This window comes from Rhinoraja longicauda, chromosome 6 (genome assembly GCF_053455715.1).
Source record: "Rhinoraja longicauda isolate Sanriku21f chromosome 6, sRhiLon1.1, whole genome shotgun sequence".
NCBI classification, from domain to species: Eukaryota; Metazoa; Chordata; class Chondrichthyes; order Rajiformes; family Arhynchobatidae; genus Rhinoraja; species Rhinoraja longicauda.
This window is the reverse complement of record NC_135958.1, coordinates 65,410,421-65,432,621: the sequence shown is the minus strand read 5'-3', so window position 1 is coordinate 65,432,621 and position 22,201 is coordinate 65,410,421. Positions and strand designations below refer to the sequence as shown.

General features: G+C 40.0%; 1 protein-coding gene across 1 annotated transcript; it reads right to left on the bottom strand.

The window, feature by feature from the left end:
* Positions 1-930: 930 nt before the first annotated feature.
* dhrs7cb (dehydrogenase/reductase (SDR family) member 7Cb) lies at positions 931-20,497 on the bottom strand. The gene is made up of 7 exons (XM_078401847.1): positions 20,431-20,497; positions 18,900-19,057; positions 9,157-9,269; positions 7,768-7,978; positions 6,811-6,903; positions 4,918-5,073; positions 931-1,139 (listed from the first exon to the last, which is right to left on the bottom strand). The coding sequence occupies exons 2-7, from the start codon at positions 19,051-19,053 to the stop codon at positions 931-933; spliced, it is 936 nt and encodes a 311-aa protein (XP_078257973.1). The 5' UTR covers positions 19,054-19,057; positions 20,431-20,497.
* Positions 20,498-22,201: the final 1,704 nt, after the last annotated feature.

Below are 22,201 nucleotides of genomic sequence, written 5' to 3'. Positions count from 1 at the left end.
AGCACTTTGTTTTTTACCTTATTCGCATATGACAAAAGTAGCAAAATTCCTGGAGATTTCAGAACTAAAGCATATTATAAATCTGAACAATAAAACTTCCGTCTTTGCACTTTAGTCCATTCAGTGTACCTAAAACTCTTGACTATCCTTTATTACATTGTCAAACGGTCCGGTTTGAACATGGAAGGCCAGATTGTCCTTCTGACCAACAAAGATCTATCAGTGCTGGTCTATCAGTCAACTTAAATATCACAGTGAATGATCCAGCAGAATTGATTGAATGCAGCTTAATCTCACTGATGTTGGAATAAAAGTGAGACTGTAGCAAATGCAAAGATCGAACATAGTAGGTTTTTCAGCATTGCAAATCTACCCTACTGATTTATTTCTCAATTCCACTATCTGTCTTTGCTCCATTTCCCTTAACAATCATCTTGACTAAAATAAATCTGCCTAGGTCCTGAAAGCTCAAATGTTGCAGTATTCACAACGTTGTCAGGTGAAGTCACTTCCAGATTCCTGACACATTTAGTATGGGAAGTATTTTCTGATTTTGCTCCTGATTATTTTAGTTCTAATTATAAGATTGTATCCATTCTTCTTTATCATCCCACTAAAAGTAATAGTTTATTTGTACTTTCCCTTACCAAATCCTTATGTTACTTTCAATACCTCAGTAAGATCATCCCTCAACCTTATCTCAAGGGAATACGAACCAAATTTATCCAATTTGCCCTCATTACTTAATCCACCAAACCTCCATAATTTGTCAGAATAGAACACAGATGAAGAAAGGAGAAATGGGATAATGGTTAGGTAAGAAGCAATTCTAAAAGCGAGTTAAGAGGTAAATAAGTCAGAAAATAATAAGCATAATACATGGCGGAGATGGAGAAGTAATTTCATAGAATAAGGGTTAAAAAAGGAAAGTTATTGTTCTTCCTCTGTAATGGGTTGGCTTGAGATTCCAGCAGCAACAATTGCAAAAAATATTTCAGGAAAAAATGTCCTTAAATAGACAAATGCCTTTGAAACAGGATTTCCAATCATCACTTCCTTGCTGCCTCTGTTCACTGTGTACAACACTTCCTCAGCTACTTCCACTGGGTGAACACCATACGCCGACTTCCTGAAGAAAACTAAGCAGCATAAAACAAATAAAGAAACAATTAATGTGTAGGAAGGAACTGCAGATGCTGGTTTAAGCTGAAGATAGACACAAAAAGCTGGAATAACTCAGCGGGACAGGCAGCAGCTCTGGAGAGAAGGAATGGGTGACATTTCGGGTCGAGACCCTTCGTCAGATTGAGTCAGGGGAGGGGGAGGAGGAGATACAGAGATAAGGAAGTGTAAGGTGTGAGAACGAGACATCAAAGGGGGTGGAGATCAAGGAGAATGTAGAATAGATCATTGTTAGCTAGGAGAAGGTAACAACAAAGCAAACAGAGATAAAATGTAATCAGGGACAGTCAGACCAGTCAGGGAACTGGAAAGGGGGAGGGATGGAGAGGGAGGGAAAGCAAGGGTTACTTGAAGTTAGAGAAGTCAATATTCATCCCACTGAGGTGTAAGCTGCCCAAGCGAAACATGAGGTGCTGTTCCTCCCATTTGCACTGGGCAAATGGAGGAGGCCCAGGGCAGAAAGGTCAGAGTGGAAATGGGAGGGGGAGTTCAAGTGTTTAGCTACCGGGAGATCGGGCTTGTTTGGGCAGACTGGGTGAAGGTGTTCAATTAACAATCATTCAAAAAACAATTAACATCTCTTCCAATTTAATTTTCCATCTTAGCCCCGTGCTTTATCGCGGTAGTTATTCTCAAATTATAGCCTTCAAAAAAGAGATTTTTCAGGTTTGTTTCATTGATTCAAATTGAATTTTAAATCATGCAGCATAATTCATGGAAGAGCAAAGGATATTCTCAATCTCCTTGATCATATGCATGGGAAAGGACTAATTCCTCAAAAAACACTATCTCAGGGTTATTCATAATAATTCCATTGTTAAATGTTCCACGAACTAAAACTTGCCCATATTCTCATGTAATTATTGTATTTTTTAACAGTTTCTTGAAATTGAAACGTTTCTGTATATATTTCTGACAAATCACATGGCACTAAATAAATTCAAGTCTTACTGCTGAGTTGGAAAGATTGGTCACTTAGCATTGCAATCCACAGCAACTATTATGAACGGTTTGTAATTATTAAAAATACCACGTTTCCCAAATTGAGAATGCTTTGAATCCCAGGGTGTGACTGATTGCAGTATTTAGCTCTGAAAATTTGCAAATCACAGTTTAAATGTGCAAATATTTTATCCTGCTTGCATCCAGTTAAGATGGAAGGGGTGGCAGTTCCGCATTCAACCTGAACCATTATCACAACTAAACACATCTGCAAACTTATGGAAGCCGGAATCAGCACACCCCTCTGCCACTGGATCTTCGACTTCCAAACCCACAGACCACAATCAATCAGGATATGTGACAAATCATCCTCAACAATCATTCTGGTGCCCCACATAGATGCGTTCTCAACCCTCCACGATACTCCTTATACTCCCATGAATGTGCAGCCAAATACCAATCCATCTCAATCTACAAGTTCGCAGACAACACCACTGTAATGGGCCGATATCAAACAATAACGAGACCGAGTATAAAAAGGAGATTGAGAATCTTGTAACTTGGTGCCAAGCCTCTCCCTCAATGTCAGCAAGATAAAAGAGATTGTGATTGACTTCAGGATCGAGGCAGAGCACACACCCCAATCTATACACGGCACCGAAGCAGAGATGGTCGAAAGCTTCAAGTTCCTAGGAATAAATATCACCAGCAATTTCACCTGGACCAGCTACATCGAAGCTATGGCCAAGAAAGCACACCAATGCCTCTATTTCCTTAGAAGGCTGAGGAAGTTCGGTATGTACCTAACAAACCTCACCAACTTCTACAGAAATCACCTTCTAGAAAGCATCTTTTTGGGATGCATCACAGCCTGGGTCGGGAACGGCTCCATCCAAGACCGCAAGAGTTGTAGACGTAGCCCAAACCATTGCACAAACTAGCCTCCCTTCCATTGACTCCAACCACTCTTCATGCTGCCTTAGCAAGGCCACCAGCATAATCAAGGACTAGACTCACCCCAGTCACTCCCCCTTCTCCCCTCTCCCATCAGGGTTGAAGTACAAAGATCAAAAACGCACACCTCCAGATTCAGGAACAGTTTCTTCCTAGCTGTTAACAGGCAACTGAATGGTCCTCTCATTTGGCAGAGTGCAGTCCTGAAGTAGACAGCTTTATTGCCCCAACACTGTTTTTAATTTTTTATTCCACAGTATTGCATCCCATCTCCAACAAAGTTCCCACGGGAGTGCAGCTAAACTTCAAAATTAATGGGACTGTATGTATATCATGTATATCAATTGTAATTCTGTAACCCAATGTTGTACAGTGACAGGCCAGTAGCTACTAATACTGTAGCCCAGTGCTAGACAATATTCTACCCCAATGTTATAAAGTGAATGTCCTGTTCTCACACTGGCATGATGCCATGACACACCTGCACTTGGAGGCATTGCATCCCAATCTGCAGCACTAATTTAACCCATGATTATCTGGGGAAGTAACTGTTTCCATCAGCACCGTATCCCTGATTTAGTGGGTACAGGTCTGTACTACATCTGCACACTATAATATACTTGTACCCAGTCCTAGTACTGCATTTCATATGGTAACACACCAATATACGAACAGTATTTTATCCCAGTGTGAAAGAATGATAGACCATACCCAGCAATATTGTACCTGTCTTATTCAGTGAAAGTGTTGTAAATAGCAGTACTGTACTGTTAAATAGTGAAAGATCTGAACCCAATAATAGTGTCACATAGTGGTATTCAGTGACAGTATTAGTGCCATCTGTACTGTACCCATGTTATAAAGTAACAAACTGGATGTAGGCAGTGATAGAGCTGTGCCCATCATTCCTTTTCCCCTAAAATAATTGGTTCAGGATTTGGGCAAAGGCCTTGTCAGATCTCTGGTTCCAGGTTTCATTCGATCTCCAGTCCTAGGCTCCAGACGAGGCCTGGTCCCTGGATCTCTGGCCCCTGTTACCCAGCTTAAACAAGGGACACTGGGAATAGTCAAATGTTGAACATGAGCAGAGAAAATTCAGAATATAGTTTTGCATGTCAAGGAAGTGCCTCACATTGACAAGGCTGAATTAATAATAACAAATCTCCAATCTGCAGCCACAATATTTTCCCACCTCCACAACCACAGTATTGCTTCGTGACGGGGAGGAAGGCTTCAAGGCCCACAGTGAATTGCAAGATAACATCACAGTAACTCATTTTAAGGTGTTTGGTTTGGCCTGAAGTTCCCTGTCCCTGCCCTACAGCCTTCTCTATGTTATTACAATAAATTTGACGTGGCATATCAAAGTCACAAGAGACAGCTCATTTTCCTAATAGGAGGACTATTATGCAGAACTGTTGGCAACCCTAACCTTGTCAATGAACTTTCCTTTCGATCTCTCCCACATTCGTTGCATTTTAAAATCGACATCATCTCTCACTATTCCCAACTCTAATGAGAGATCATCGATCCAAATGCTACCTCCATTTGCCTTGCTGCTGATGCTGCCTGACCTTTTTGTATATTTCCACATTTTCTTCTTTTATTTCACTTTCTAGCATCAGTGGCATTTTGCATTTGTAAAATTTCTTGCCCCTTGAAATACCAAAGTGAAATTATTTTTAAAAATAACTCAATTGCTCTGCAAAGGTAAAATCCCTACCAAAATAAATTGTCCAGACTCAGTCACAAGGAATTTTCTTGCAGATAGAATTATTTTCCGCCTTTTTTTAATCCCTTGATCCTTTTTAAAACGTGAATAATTATGATGGTTCTTACATTTCCAAATGGATGCCTCCCAATTCCCAGCTTCTGGCATTTGATGATAAGAACGGATGAATGTTGGGCTCACGGTGTTGACAGTAATGCCATATTCTGCAAATTCAGCCCGCAGGCAATCAAAAAAAGCTTGCAGTGCATGTTTAGATGCAGCATCTTAAAACAGATAAAAAACATTGTCAGAATATTTCTAAACTACAGTAAGATTTTAATAACTGTTCGAATTGGCAGAAATATTTCTTCCTCATTAACAATCAGTATGGGAGCACCTCAAGGCTGCCTGCTCAGCCCCCTGCTCTACTCACTCTATACTCATGACTGTGTAGCCGGACACAGTGCGAACTCCATCTTCAAGTTCGCCAACGACACCACAGTTGTTTGACAAATTACAGATGGTGATGAGTCAGAGTATAGAAGTGAGATTGACCGATTGACCAAATGGTGCCAGCACAACTACCTGGCTCTCAATATCAGTAAAACCAATGAACTGATTGTGGACTTTGGAAGAGGAAAGATGAGGACCCACAATCCTGTTAATATCAATGGGATGATGGTGAAGAGAGTCAAAGACTTTAAATTCTTGGGCGTGCATATTTCCGAAGATCTTTTCTGGACCCAGCACACTGATGCAATTATAAATAAAGCACATCAATGCCTCTACTTCCTGAGAAGATTACAGAGATTCAGTATGTCAGAGAGGATTCTCTTGAACTTCTACAGGTGTACAGTAGAGAGCACATTGACTGGTTGCATCACGGCCTGGTTCGGCAACTTGAACGCCCGGGAGCGGAAAAGACTGCAAAAAGTTATGAACACGGCCCAGTCCATCACCGGCTCTGACCTCCCCACCATCGAAGGGATTTATCGGAGTCGCTGCCTCAAAAAGGCAGCCAGCATCATCAGAGACCCACACCACCCTGGCCACACACTCATTTCACCCCTGCCATCGGGAAGAACGTACAGGAGCCTGAAAACTCTAACGTCCAGGTTCAGGAACAGCTTCTTCCCTGCAGCCATCAGGCTATTAAACACTACAACCTCAAATAAGCTTTGAACTTCAATAACTATCATTATTGCACAACTATTGTTTGTTTTTTGAGTATGAGTGTGTATACATATGTGTGTGTGTGTGTGTGTGTGTGTGTGTGTGTGTGTGTGTGTGTGTGTGTGTGTGTGTGTGTGTGTGTGTGTGTGTGTGTGTGCGTATGTATATGCGTATGTATATGTGTGTGTGTATACATATATATATATGTGTGTGTGTGTGTGTGTGTGTGTGTGCGTGTGTGTGTGTGTTGTGTGTGTGTGTGTGTGCGTGCGTATGTATATGCATATGTATATGTGTGTGTGTACTTGTGGGTATGTGTATATATACACACTGATTTTTTTTTTCTCTCTCATTTATCATATTGTTTACAGTGTATTATGTTTACATATTCTGTTGTGCTGCAGCAAGTAAGAATTTCATTCTTCTATCTGGGACACATGACAATAAAACACTTTTGACTTGACAATTTTTAAGAAAGCACAATTGATCATTCATTATTTTTATCATATTAGCTTGGTTGAAATGCAGTGAAAGATTGTGTTAGCATGTAATACTGAATTATCCTATTAAAATACAACTCGAGGTTGTTATGTTAAACCTTAGTTAAGAACAAGTTATTCAGTCATTACATTTTCCACAGTCTCTAACTGCAAATTCCTGCTTGAGCAGTAAGGTAAAGAATGGATTTGTTTCCACTCAGGGTTAGAACCACAGGTCAGAAGCATGCACCACTTTAAGTCTGTTTGCATGCAGTTAGTATGATGTCTTAAGCATGATATTTGCATGCACTGATATTTCCTTTTTATTTTATTAATGGACATACTGAGCAAATTCTGTGTAAATCTTACAGGCTGCACGGAATGGAAGTCCTAATTTTCCTTGGATACTGTTGACCAGCACAATTTGACCGTTATGTCTAGCGATCATCGATGGAAGAAGCTCTGTGAAGAGAAAGAGATGCTGTTCAACGACTAAAACAATCTGTGTCGAAATTATTGTAAATCCTTGTCTCTCGTGACATTGTCCACAAATGAAATGTTAAACATTACATCAATAGGATTGAATTGACTCCTTCAGGACTATAGCATCAGGGAATTACCTCACGTTATCCCGCAATTATCCTTATTCTATTGTAGTCTGATCCTCCTACCATTATCTTCTTATGGTCTCTATGATATTCCTGTGACTAATTCTCATTTCACACTCAAGATATCAATCAGAGTAATTAATTTCATATTTTCTACATCCTGGGAAATCAATACCATCTCTCTTATACCTTTTCTGTTCTGTCCTAAACCCTGTGTATTTATTCAACAGTCTGTAGCCATGAATGTTGTATTGATTGCTATTTTCAGGATTTAAATCAAGTTGCTTACATTTCTAACTGCTGAAAAGCTTGATGGTTTGGGGACTTCATTTCTAACTAATTTGGCATTCAGGTAAATACACCTTTAAACTAAACTACATCTCGAAACTAAACTAAACCTTCGCTTCCAGCCCCGAGACAGCCTGCTTCTAGGAACTTAATTACTATGTACATCCCCATCTGTTGACCAAAAACTTCCCTGATCGGAGTTATTTCATTTCCAGTTTTCTCTCTGCCCTCCATCTACCCAGTTCATTTAATTATCTGCCCCAATATTCCATACATGTCTCTGGGTTCCATATGTTTATTTTAAATTCATTTTGTTACTTAAGGAAATTAAACATTGTGGATTTGATAGCACAATTAAATATTATTTTCACCATGTAAGAAAATTTGGTTTTATGATTTCACTGGCACTAAGGTTAATGCAATAGGATACCTTTGGTTAGAGAAATGGGTCCAAAATAATTAGCATCCATTATCTTCTTGTCCAATTCAAAAGGGACATTGAGGGCACCTCCTTTTACTTTCAGGCTGCTGTTGTTGATGAGCACATCCACACACCCATACGATTCAAGGATTTCCTTGGCTTTCTCGGGGACACTCCCTGTGTCACTTAGATCCAAAAGCACTATCTTTGGACTGAATGTCTACAAAACAAAGAGTCACCAATTAGTTCTTCTTGTATTGCAGCTGCATCCAAGATCCCAACAAAGAGTTTCTTCACTTTGATAAAAATGGATTAAATGAAAAAAATATCACGAAATACAAAACAAGTAAATTTACTTTTATTCTATTTTGGAATTTTGTCGCATCCGAGTGCAGCTGACCCCTATGTTAGTGCAGTTACATTTGGTAAATATATTTTTACTGACGTTTTTTTAAATAATTATTTTCTCCTTTATTTGCAGGCAGGCAGATTAGGGAACCTGTCACTTCCACAAATTGGCAACAGAGTATAATAAATACATGTTAAAAATGCATGTGAAATTCTATCACCATCAAATTCCCCTCAGCACATAACATCTAAGCGAGGACATTTTTTTTCCTTGACTGCTGGTCAAAATCCAAGAAATTGCTAACTAACAGTACACAAGGATTACAGTTGTCCTGCAGACTGCACAGATTCATGAAGTATGTCGTAAATGCTGGCAATCTCAAAATATTTCTTTAAAGTAGTTTTCTCGCCTGTGTAGAAATAGTACCCAAAAGTGTGGTACAAGTTTGTTACATCAACATAGTTTCCTTGAATTTTATACCCTACAAATATCTGGCTCTTTATACTGCATTCTTCACAACATATTGATTTGTATTTATTTTGTTCCCTTTTCATCTCTGATAGTGTCCTGCTAATCAGTTTTGTCCTCTACCTCGGTTTTTTAATTTCTTTTAAAATTAATTTGCCGAATTAATTTGTATTAACAAAATAACCAGTTACACAGTCACAATGTCAAATTGATAAATAGTGGCTTACATTCAACAGATTTAAAATAATTAATAACGAAAGGTGAAAAATGATGTGAGAAAATTATTGTTTATTGTTTATTTTCTCTTTCAAAATGGTAAGTCTGTTTGAAATCAGAGAAAAAACGAGAGTGCAGATGCTGGAATCTTGAGCAAAACCTCAAATATTCTAGAGGAACTCGGCCAGTCAGGCAGCATCTGGGAAAGAAATGGACAGTCTGAAGAAGGGTCCTGACCTGAAACCTCACCTGTCTGTTTCCTGCCCAGATGCTGCCTGACCCGCTGAGTTCCACCAGCATTTAGCGTTTTGCTGTCTGAAAGCAATGCTGTAATTGTCAGGAAGACAGATGTGGACAATACTCACCTGGCTAGGGTCTGCAACATCAAGTAGGGCCTCTTGCAGGGCTTCTAACTTATCCCAGTCATTGCCACACAAGACCACACGGCCTCCTCCACTGTGAAATACTCTGGAGCATTCTGTTGAGTATTAAAAAGCAAAGAACTGATACAAAGTAAAAATGGACTTAAAATTCACTTAATTTATATTTCAATCCAATGTAAATATGTAAATGTTGGTTTGGAGGCTTTGACAACCTGAAACATTTGTATACATTGGGTGTGCAAGCAAATAATTTTACAGTGCCTAGTCACATGTGACAATAAAGTATTCCAGTCCATTCTATTAATTGTTTCTCTTCCAAAGATGCCATCTGACCTGCTGTGTATTTTCAGTGTTGTTTGTTTTAGTTCAATCCTTGTTGGTACTTATCTTTTTCCTGGGTAACACAGTAGGTCAAATCCTATGATATCAGCCTTGTCTCATTATTAGCAGACTCATCTCTGAATCAAAAGGTTATAGGTTCAAGTCCCACGATAAAGATTTCCATGGAGCCGGATAACATCTACGTGAAAAAATAGCTCATTTGGCTGGCTTCTCTGATATTTGCTGCTATTTATGCTCCACACAAGCTTCTTCATCTATCTATAACGATATCTTCTTCCTTCCTCTTTCATACACTTACCCAGCTTCCACTTAAATGCATCAACATTATTCACTTTTACTCTACCTAATTATCTTTTATTTTAATCAACATTTGAATCAAAACATTTCCCCCAAATTTTTTTGATGGTTAATTTATGTTTGCGGATTTTTTGCTTTCTTCAAAGTCAGAAATATCTCATTTATACCTACACTATCAAACCTTTCATTGATTTTATAGACTTGTATCAGGTCACCCGTTAACCTCCCTGTTAAAAAAAACTCAGCTGAAATTCCTTTCATGACGCAGCACTTTACATCGCCCGGTGGGGGCTCAGGACTCTCATCGCCCTGCGTGGCTCGGCCCTGGGACTTTACATCGCCCGGTGGGGGCTTCAAGGGGTTGGGAGCCTCGACTGCCTCGTGGCGCCACGGGAGAAGAATGAGGAGGAGATAAGACTTTGCCTTCCATCACAGTGAGGGTATGCCTAGAGCAATCACTGTGATGGCTGTTTTGTGTAAAAAATTGTATCTGTGTGTCTTGTGCTTTTTGATGTCTGCTGCCGGACCCTGACGTGAGAGGACGCTGGCGTTGAGTATTCGCCGCTTTTCCGTCAGGATAGTTTGTCTGTTTGTCTTTATGTTAAATGTATTTGTAAAGCGCTTTGAGCATGTGATAAGGCGCTATATAAAATAAATATATTATTATTATTATTATTATGACTATTTTACACTGTAGTTCTGGTATCGTCCGCCTAAATCTTTTTTTTCCACAATTTCCATTGCCTCTATGTCCAGAACTCCAAACTAGTGTATTTGTGTACACAATCAAGGTTGTCACACCATTGAAGCAATGATGGACTGGTGATCCTATCTTTCAGGTGAGATCTTTCAAGGCCTTTCTGCAAGTGAACTTAAAAGAGTTTTCAGCACAATTTCTCAGTCTCTGGAAACCTACACACATCTTTTGACTTTCCTTCAAACACCTGCCTGCTCCCTCGATTTGTGAACATGGCCATTGGTTCAATCATTAAAATTGATTGCAAATTGCTTGTCCCTCGTATGTGTAGGATAGTGTTAATGTGTGGGGATCGCTGGTCTGCATGGACCCGGTGGGCCAAAGGGCCTGTTTCTGCGCTGTATCTCTAAACTAAACTAAACTAATTATGTATCTTAACTATTTGCTTGTAGACATGCTTAATGTGTACTCAACCTTTTGATGTACCTCATCAATTTAGGTCCCAACATGAGATACATAAAAGCAAACAATAATGTATGGCTAGGGCATCCTTTATTCACAGAACACCACATGTTGGTTGTCATGAGCAGGAAAAGAGGACTGTGTATCCAAATATAGACTTTACAACTGTCCAATAGGCATTTTGATCAACCCTATATATAGCTTTAAACCATTTATGATGATGAAAAGCTGCCTAGCTGACACAGATATCAACTGTCAGTGACTTTGATCATATCACTTCCAAGGGTTTTCTCTTGCTTTTTTAATAAGTGACAGACATTAACTAAATTGACAAATCTGGGAGAGAATTCTGTCTTTACCCAAAGGATTAAATACATGCAATACTGTAATCAATTCTCAATATTCAGTTCCACTGAGTTCAATGAGGTTGCAAGTGTGAAGGTGAGTAAAACCACCATGTGATGTTCTCAAAGTGTTTAGTGCTAATGAACAAAAAGAATTTCACCCCCCCCCCACCAGTTCAAGCTTTTTTTAAACTACTGTATGGCATTAGTTCAAACCTTGGCACCATCATAATGACCAATCTTGGCATTCAATCCTGTGAATCCTGGAGCAATATCAGGCATTTAAGATGAAACATATGAAAGATGACAGATTTTATAGAAACATATAAAATTCTTTAAGGGATTGGACAGGCTAGATGCAGGAAATTGTTCCCGATGTTGGAGGAGTCCAGAACCAGAGGTCAGTTTAAGAATAGGAAGTAGGCCATTTAGGACTGAGATGAGGAAAAACCTTTTCTGTGGAATTCTGTGATTCTGTGGAATTCCCTGCCACAGAAGGCAGTGGAGGCCAATTCACTGGATGTTTTCAAGAGAGAGTTAAACCCCTGTCCCACTTAGGCGATTTTTTTAGGTGACTACAGGCGACGAGGCTGTCGCCACACAGTCGCCGGGGTGTCGCCTGTATGGTCGTGAGTAGTCAAAGAGTCGTAGCATTTTTCTGGTCGCCGCTGGATTTGGAAATATTTTAAAATTTTCGGCCACTGTTGGTTTGACGCCAATGATCGTAGTTTGACGCCTCCTGACGTAGGCGCTGTCGTAGGTTGTCGCCAGGTTATCGCCAGGTGACGTACGTTGTTGCCGGTGCTGACTTCGTTGAATTCCATTGGCAACTACCTACGTCAACCGGTGACAGGTACCGGCGTCAAAACCGGAGGCCAAAATGACATGAATTGTCTTCAGTTGTCGCCGACAAGGTCGAAGCTTGTCGTAGCTTGTTGCGGGTAGACGTAGGTTGACTTCAGTTGTCGTAGGTTGCTGCCTGTGTGGTCGTAGGTTGTCGTCGGTGCAGTCGTAGGTGGACGTCCTAAGTCGCGACGATTGGTTCGCCGGTTGTCGGTAACTTGCTGTAGCTTGACATCGACTAGGTGGTAGGTTGTGGTAGCTTGTCGTAGACATTGTCGTAGGGGGGGTCCAGTCGCCGGTTTTTCTGCAAACTGTTACGACTATTGCAGTCTCCCGCAGTCGCCTAAAAAAACGGCTAAGTGGGACAGGCCCCTTAGATATAGCTCTTCGGGCGAACAGAATCAAGGGATATGGGAAGAAAGCAGGGACGGGGTACTGATTTTGGATGATCAGCCATGATCATATTGAATGCTTGAAGGGCCGAATGGCCTACTCCTGCAATTATTTTCTATGTTTCTATGTTTCTATGAAGAGGTTCAAGGTATAAACCAGTCAAAACAAAATTGGTCTGCCAAATCTACAGACCCTGGAATTACTTTTTCTTAAGATAAGGAAAGATAGGCAAGCATATATCAGATACCGAGAACTTAATAAACTGGCAAGGAATATTGTGGGTATGGTTTTGAATATATCTTTAATCATAGGGTGCACAAAAGAAGGGGCTGATGTTGATATTGTAATTAAGTTCACTGAGTGTGAAATATCCGTTAGAGTAACTTCAGTAAAAAAGGAAGCATTAAGGGGTTTGAAATCTTTGAAAATTGATCATTTGCCAGGCCCAGAATAAATAATTCTCAGGCTTTTAAGAGAAACAACGGAAGAAAGTTAGAGGCTCTGACCACAATTTTTCAATCATCTCTGGTAATTTCATAGGAGGTGATTTCATAAGTACAGAGGTCTGATAATGTAAAACCATTGTTTGAAAAGGGAGGCAAGTTCACACCAAATAATTACAGGCCAATTTTTTTTTACTTTGATGGAGTACAAATTATTGAAATCCACTCAACCGAACACTTAAAAAACTTGATTTTTTAAAGGCAGAAGGTAATCAGAGACAATCGGGATGGATTTTCTCAGAGAATACTTTGTCTGACCAATAAGTGAATTTACAACAAGTAACTGGAATGGTCCTGCAAGATTACTGTATAAATAAAATGGTAAAAGCAAAAATTATGGAAATATTCTTATTGTAAAGAATAATTCATTTAATCTACTGGCCGATTTATTCAAAAGTTTAACTTTATTTCTCTCTCCACAGTTGCTTCCTGTTCTGTTGCACACCAACTGTGTTTTCTGCCTTTATTTCAGATTTCCAGCATCTACCGTTTCTTAATATTTAATGCTTATGACCATAATGGGCAGTAGGGACTATCTATTAATGACATGGCATTTGGCCTCAATCTGTGCTCACAAGGGCTATCTGCATATAACAAATGGCCTGACATCAAATACAGTCGAGGAAAGTAGAGTACTGGTGGGCTTACTCACTAATTGCACTGCAGAACTCAACAGAGCAGGTGGTAACATGCATGGTAGTTTATTGTCCATTGCACAAATTTGCCAACATGTGTTCAACCCTTGTCTCTGACTTTAAAACTAACCACTGAAAAGGTGGAGCAAAGGAATTAGAGGAAAGGACGGGACACTCTGGGTTGTCCACAACCACCAAATCCAAACAGCAGGTAAATGTCTATCTTTGACAGCCGGTTGAATTGGTGGCATGGACTGATATACGAATGAAGGAATAAAGTCTGAGAGAGAGATAGGGAGATGGACAGGGAGGATCAATCAAAGGATGAATAGGTTTACCAACATCCTATATTGGATGCTCCTCAACAAAACTCAACAAGGGAAATTAGTTCTCCAGTCGAATTAAACTATGGAATGCCATTTTTCTATCCAATTTTTCTGAACTGCACATATCAAGTCCTGGGAGGGTCTCAAACAGAATGATTCCAGGACAACATGGCGTAGAAATTCATTTCTACAAATTCAAAACAAATTTCCACCCAAAAGAAAATTGGTTTAATGAGTAACTTTCTGAGTATCTTACATCCATCAAGAAATGTATCCCCTATTTTTTTGCTGAAAGTTTTATTTGCCTTCACACCTTTATTCAAACATAAAACTCCCAAAATAAAGTCAGTGTTTGTGCAACCCAAATTTTATCTGCAGTAAGCTTTACAAACCCCTAAATCTGAAAAGAAACTGTTCTTATATGCTCACAGAGAAGTCAGGATTTGCTCATTCTGTTGCCCTTGAATGTTTTTCATCAGATTCTTGATTAGCACATCTCCTTTAAACTTTGCATCTCTCACCATAATGCTATGCCCTCTATATTTGATTTTTTCATCCTGGGAAAAAGATTCTGACTCTCTACCCTATCTATGCCTCTCATCATTTTACATACTTCTATCAGATCTCCCCGCAATCTCTGTTATTCCAGAAAAAACAATCCGTCTGTCCAACCTCTCCCTGAAGCTAATACCCCTTAATCCAAGCATCGTTTCCAAAGCTTCCACGTCCTTCCTGTAATGGGGCGACGAGAAGTGCATGCAATATTCCAAATGTGGCCAAACCAAAGTCCTATAAAAATTCATCATGCCTTCCTTACTTTATTACCTAATGGCCTGACCTATGAAAGTTAACGTGGTAAGAAGTGGCCTGCTTTACCCCTCTGTCTAATTGTGTTGCCACTTTCAGGCCATTATGGACTTGAACACTAAGATCCTGTACTTCAATGCTCTTAAGGGTCATGCCATTAATTGTATATTTCCCCTTAGATTTGACCCTCCACAATGCAACACCTCTCACATGCTTGGATTAAACTCCATCTGCCATTTCTTCACCCATTTCTGAAGCTGATCTCAATCCTGCTGTATTCTTTGACGGCCTTCCTCACAGTCCATGACTCTAGCAATCGACAGCATTCGATGTCCGCGAATTACAGCTTCCCGACTAGCACTTGCAAACCTTCCTGCAAGGATGTTGGTCCCCTTCCAGTTCAGATGCAACCCATCCCTCTTGTCCAGGTTACCTCTGCCCCAGAACAGATCCTAATGGTCTACAAATCTGCATGTCTGCCCCCTGCACCAACTTCCGAGCCACACATTTATCCATCCTATCTTCCTACTTCTACCCTCACTAATACATGGCCTCGGGAGTAATCTAGAGATTACTACCCTTGGGGTTTTGCTTTTTCATCTCCTGCCTAATTCCCTATATTCACTAAACCGGACCTTATCCCTTTCTCTACCTTCGTCATTTGTGTCCATGTGCGCAACGTTTTCTGGCTGCTCTCCCTCCCCCTTGAGAATGTTCTACAACCACTTGGAGATGTCCTGGACCCTGGTACCACAGAGGCCACACACCAACCTGGAGTCTCATTTGTTGCCACAGAATCTCCTGAGTGTGCCCCTAACTCCTTTCACTATGGCTCTGTCTGATGTTTCCCTTCCCTACTGTGCTTCAAAACCAGGCCTGGCTATGGTGCTAATACTGCTACTACTCTCCCCTGACTGGTCCTCCACCACAACAGTATTCATAGGAGCATACCTGTCTCTCGAGGGGAAGGGCCCTAGTGGATTCTTGCACTTTCTGCCTCCTCCCTTTCCTAATGGGCACCCATCTATTTCCTGCGTATACTTTAGTCATGACATATTGAAACTTTGTCAGCGCCAGAAACATAGCAACTCTTTGTGTGCTGACCAGGTGAGATCCGCTGTATGATTTTATCTGGATTGTATGCAAAACAAAGAATTTCACTGTACCTAGGTACGTGACAATAAAGTATCGCTGAATTATTGACAACTCCACTGAAAATCTTATTTTCAACCAGTCTCACACCCCTGAGTAATCCTGAGGTCATCCAGCTGCAGTTCCAGTTCCTTAATGCCCGACAGCTAAATGTACACTGCAGCTGTAGTCCTCAGGAGCACGGGAAATGCCCCTGACTTCTAATATCCTGCAGGAGGAGCATTCCGCTGTACCACCTGCCATCTCTATGACATCAAAAACCTGGGAAGAATTACCTTGAAAATAGACCATACATTTACGTGCTCTTACGCTTTTCACAGCTCCTTCGCCAAAGCCTATTGAGCCAAATCCTCCGTGCTGCACTTTCCCTCAACATAGCACTTCACCTGAACCCAGCCTCTCTCCCACACGGCCACTTCCAATGGGCTGCTCCACTAAACCTTCCGTCTTTTATTGACTACCGTGTCTGTTCCTCGACCAATTAAATGCCTGTTCTAAAGGAGGTCACATCAGGAACAACAGATGCAGTAGATAAGGTAAACCTCTGCCTCACCTAGAAGGTCTGCTGAGGTCCCTGGATGGGTCCTTACACCTCCTTCCTCGCACCATCCAGGGACCCAGCAGTCCTTAGAGGTGAGACAGGGGTTCATGTGTACTTCATCTACTGCATCCAGTGTTACCGATGTGGTGTTCTTTGCATTGGGGAAACTAAGCATAGACTCGACTACCGTTTCGCAGAACACTTGCACTCATCCGCCAAGGCCTGCTGGATCTCCCGGTTGCTAAACTCCCCTTCCCATTCCCATACTGACCTTTCCATCCTGAGCCTCCTCCATTGACCACATGCAAACTGGACGAATAGCACTTCATATTCCACTTGCACAGTTTACAACTTAATCGTTTAAACAATGAATTCTCTAATTTTTGGTAGCTAACCTACATCCCTCACCCCCTTCTCTTCCCTTTTTTCTCTTCCCTGTGCCCTATCTGGACTCACACTAATTTCTTCCTTCCCCTTCCACCTATATTCCTTCCTCTGCTTCACAATTTACACTCTATCCTCATCTCACACCTTTTTGACTTTTCAACTCTGGTCTTTGTCCAACCATCTGCCTATCAAAATACTTCCTCACCTGCATCCAACTATCACTCACTAGGCTTTGTCCTACCCCTCCACTCTTTGAATTTTCTACTCCTCTCTCTCCCCCCCCCCCCCTCCCCCACAATCAGCCTGAAGATGTTGTCCCGATCCAAAACATCACTTATTCATGTTCTCCAGAGATGTTGCTTGACCCGCTGGGTTATTCCAGCATCCTTTCTCTCTGCCTGAACAAAGGCTCAGTACAATTAGGGTTACCTGATACTAGATAGTTAGTGTCTTGGCAAGGGTCACATTTTCAAGAGAATCGTTTGAAGAAAAACAGTTCATAAAGAAGATGCAGAATTTGAGGATATACAAATGAAGAGACACCAGACCACGAAAATTAGTGTCAATCTTCCCATAACTTCACCGCTGCAAACACATCCTGCACTACAACCTCGGGATCTTTGCATTCCTGCAATTCTAGTCTCTTATACATCCTTGACTTTACTCATTCCACCACTGATAACCGTGACTTCAACTTCTGGATTCTAAACTTTCAAAGTTCCTCCCAACCCATAAACATTTCATAAGTTCATAAGTTCTAGGAGCAGAATTAGGTAATTTTACTCTTCCATTCAATTGAAAGCCTGTAATACTGGGTGCATGATTGGTAACACTTTAGTGAACCATATTATGTATGCTGATGATCTTGTGGTCCTTAATCCATCTAGCGCAGCCCCTTGCTATATGTTCTGTGTTTGGTGTGGAACATGATATCAAATATAATGCCAGTAAGAGTGTTGTTATGATCTGTAGAACCAAAGAGGATACATGTCTAAAATTTCCTGATTTTAAATTGACTGATAATAATCTTAGTGTATGTAATAAGGTAAAATATCTTGGACATTTTATTACAGAACAAATGACAGATGATGAGGATATTTATAGGCAACGCCGCATGATGTATGCACAAGCAAACATTCTCTTGCGCAAGTTTGGTGCATGTACAGATGGGGTGAAGATGTCTCTGTTCAGAGCATACTGTACACCACTTTACACTGCACACTTGTGGTCAAACTATAAAAAAGCTAGCTTACCGAGTCTTCAGGTAGCTTTTAATGATGCCATGAGGATATTACTTAAGAGACCTAGATGGTGTAGTGTAAGTGAAATGCTTGTGGCTGCAGGAGTTCATACCCTACAAGCCGTGCTAAGAAATTTAATGTATAAATTTATTTGCTGAATTAATTACTCTGAAAATTAATGACTTGGCATTATCACTAATAAGGTTTAGTACTACATGCTACCAATCATAGTTGTGGAGACATTGGTATAGTTGTATCGTTGTTGATCACTGATGGCTGATGCTTTAAACCATGCATTGTGCTTGTATGTAATTTATTGTGCTTTTGTTAGTAATTTGTTAGTAACTTACTGGTCTTTTGTATGTAACTTATTGTGCTTCTGCTCGTTTATTATATGTAATGTCTTGACTTTTATCTGGACCTTGAGTCTGTAATAAAGTATTGATTGATTGATTGAATCATGGCTGATCTATCTTTCCTTCTCAACAACATTCACCTGCCTTTGCCCCATAACTCCTGACGGTATTTTTACCACTCTATCCCATTTCCTTAAGAAGACTTTTTAACACCAACTTCTGATCATCCATCCTAGTATCTGCTGACATGTAAAATGTGTAAAATATAATTCAAAAGACAATTTATTATGTTAAAGGCATCATGTGAATATAGTTTATTATATAATCTAGGTTTTTTTTGCATGACAAGAGTCCACATAAAATCTAGGACCATTTATGAAAGAACACTGGATTCCTTACCTTTCCCAAGTCCTGATACAGCATCAGTTATCACAACCACTTTGTTCCTCACAGCTGATTTGGACATCAGACGCATTATTCGCTTGTAAATATAAACAATGCCAGCAATGCCAATCACCAGCACAGGGAGAATCAGAAAAGCCAGGATACCCATTTCTCTGCAATTAGCAAAAGCGTAGAGAATAGTTTCATTAATACACATTATAATACACATTATAAATGCAATCATGTTATTGCGAGAAACAGTTATGAATCTTTGCAGTTCTCTATTATGTAAGGTCACTCAATGATGACATTCCAGGCTGAGATCCAATAGATTTTTGGACTACAATGAAATTGAGGGATATGGGATTGGGAAGAGAACCGAATTGTACATTTGCCGCAATCTCATTGCTTTATCAAGCAGGTTCCTGGCCAAATGCGCTACTTCTGCTTTGATTTCTTATTTCTACATCACATCTGTGGTAGCAGTCGCTATTGAGTCACATATTAGGGCTGCACATCAAATAGAACAAAATAGGTGCAGAGCTTATAGAATTGTGCTAAAAGTGTTACTTGAGAGTTTTTTGTGCTATAAAATGTTCTCAGTCAGGAAAGAAAAAAGATTTGTATCTAAGTAACATTCAAAATATTCTAAATACAATTAGTTTACACTGCCACATCTTTTATAGAGGTGTCCATTTTGCATGCATCGTGATCCCTACATACAGAATGACATTGGTTAACCCATTGGTATTGGTTAAAGTAAGAATACTGATAAAGATACTATAACTATATCCATGACCTTCTTTGAATAATGCTGTAGAATGTTTAATATATATCAGAATGGAATGCAATTTTAACATCTCGTCTAATTTAGAACATCTAATTATGCAGAGTCCTTTAATCCTAAAGCCCAACTTACATTATTCACTAGAGTTTTGGGAATATTTTATATTAAAAGCCAGAATTATACTAATTGAACTAAAATGAATTTCAAATAAACATTAACTCCTTGAAATGTGTCAAAATACCATACTCTGTAAGAAAATAACTGCAGATGCTGGTACAAATCGAAGGTATTTATTCATAAAATGCTGGAGTAACTCAGCAGGTCAGGCAGCATCTCAGGAGAGAAGGAATGGGAGACGTTTCAGAGACCCTTCTGACTAAGACTTCAGTCTGAAGAAGGGTCTCGACCCGAAACGTCACCCATTCCTTCTCTCCTGTGATGTTGCCTGACCTGCTGAGTTACTCCAGCATTTTGTGAAAAAGTACCATACTTTAATGCCCTCACCTCTAATGCTCCATTTTCTGTGCCCAATTTCCATTGAAATCCTCCCTTAAATTATTCCGCTTTCTTTTTTTTGCCATCCGTGCCTTAATAACTCTGATGTTAGTATAATCAATGCATGTTAATAGCAAGGCAAATATATTTTTAAATCTATCATTTTATACGTTTGAAAATTTAACCTGGGATGACACTCAAGCAGCACAGAAGGCGTTTGAACAGTTACTTTGTTGACGATACACAAAAAGCAAACCTACCCACCCTTCCAGATGGCGTCTCAGATGGAAGTAAAAGATCGCATAATAATCTTCAAAAAGTAGGAGAAATCTTCCAGTGTTCAGTCTAATATTTATTCCTCAACAAAAATAACCGGAAAAAGGGGCTTGTTGGCATCTCTGGGGACTTGCTTTATATAATTTACCAGATAATGCTCCCGCCATTGAAACAGTACATTTCAGAGGGATGCATGTGCCTTAAATGCAATTTGGAATATACTGAGAACATGAGAAGCTAATATAGAAACAGAAAATGGTGGTTAGACATGTCTGTGGGAAGAGAAACAGAGTTAACATTTCATGTTAAAGACAGTCGTCAGAACTGGAAAGGAGAGCAAAGGAAATGTAAAGCTATTTATAAACACCAGTTCTTGCTTTCCAAATTTTTATGTGCAGACTTCATATGTCTAATTTGTAAAGCATTATTAGATTCTTCAGCAAAGGCTTTATGAACTTGTGACATAACCCACCCCTCCCAAAAAGTAAGAATTCTACCTCAGAAGCAAAAAGTGTTGGATTAAATACAAAATAATCACTTTTTAATTAATATAATTCTCTTATCTCTGCAAAATAGATTCACAACGTTTCCCCAAATGAGAAGTGCCTATTTACATAGAAACTGAAAAACAACATAAAACTATTTAACAAAATATTGTATTTTTACTCAACTACTGATCAAGTCATTTGCACAGATATGGAAACTACAGGCAAATTTTAAAAAGAATTGAAAGGTTCACTTACTGCAGTAACTGATCCAAGGGTAAAAATATAGTAATTGTCCTTGTGGATTGTTGCAGAATAAAAATAATAGTCCCAAGAAAGTCAGTTGGATATGCTTATCTGTTCACATTTAAACATTCACTCTTTCCAGCTTCTAGTGTGCTGTGCACCAAAGTAGATCATTAAAAGTTTTTTAATAGCTATAAGCTGAGTCAGTCATTTCTGCAAAGCTGAGATGAACGCTCTACCAAATTCCAACCTTGGCTCCCCTTCTGAGTGTCATGTGTTCCTTCTAATGTTGTTCTAATAATATACAAACCAAATACAGCTACATGCTACTTATGAACATGCAAACCTTTGGAAAGCTTTTCAGTTGCATGAATGATTTAATTTAAACACTCTGCTTTTCCAAACGAAGAGTGTTAAATTTAGAGCCACATCTAATATAAAATAACTGACTCGAATGCATTAAATTGGTCAGTTCTGGCAATAATGAATAGATTTAAGATTTTTTATAGATACAGCGCGGAAACAGGCCCTTCGGCCCACCGGGTCCACGCTGCCCAGTGATCCCCGCTCACTACGGGTGCTGCACTGTAAGGAGTTTGTACGTTCTCCCCGTGACCTGCGTGGGTTTTCTCCGAGATCTTCGGTTTCCTCCCACACTCCAAAGACGTACAGGTATGTAGGTTAATTGGCTGGGTAAATGTAAAAATTGTCCCTAGTGGGTGTAGGATAGTGTTAATGTACGGGGATCGCTGGGCGGCACGGACTTGGTGGGCCGAAAAGGCCTGTTTCCGGCTGTATATATATGATATGATATGATATGATTAACACTATCCTACACACACTAGGGACAATTTTTACATTTGCCCAGCCAATTAACCTACATACCTGTAAGTCTTTGTAGTGTGGGAGGAAACCGAAGATCTCGGAGAAAACCCACGCAGGCAACGGGAAGAACGTACAAACTCCATACAGACGGCGCCCGTAATCAGGATCGAACCTGAGTCTCCGGCGCTGCATTCGCTCTAAGG

What these genes read in the sequence shown, in the direction of transcription:
- dhrs7cb (XM_078401847.1), bottom strand. Translation starts at nt 19,053, where the DNA reads ATGGGTATCCTGGCTTTTCTGATTCTCCCTGTGCTGGTGATTGGCATT. An exon ending in ATGTTGCAGACCCTAGCCAG is followed by an intron (nt 7,979 to 9,156) that starts GTGAGTATTGTC and finishes TTTGTTTTGTAG; the next exon opens with ACATTCAGTCCAAAGATAGT. An exon ending in GGAGGCATCCATTTGGAAAT is followed by an intron (nt 1,140 to 4,917) that starts GTAAGAACCATC and finishes TATGCTGCTTAG; the next exon opens with TTTTCTTCAGGAAGTCGGCG.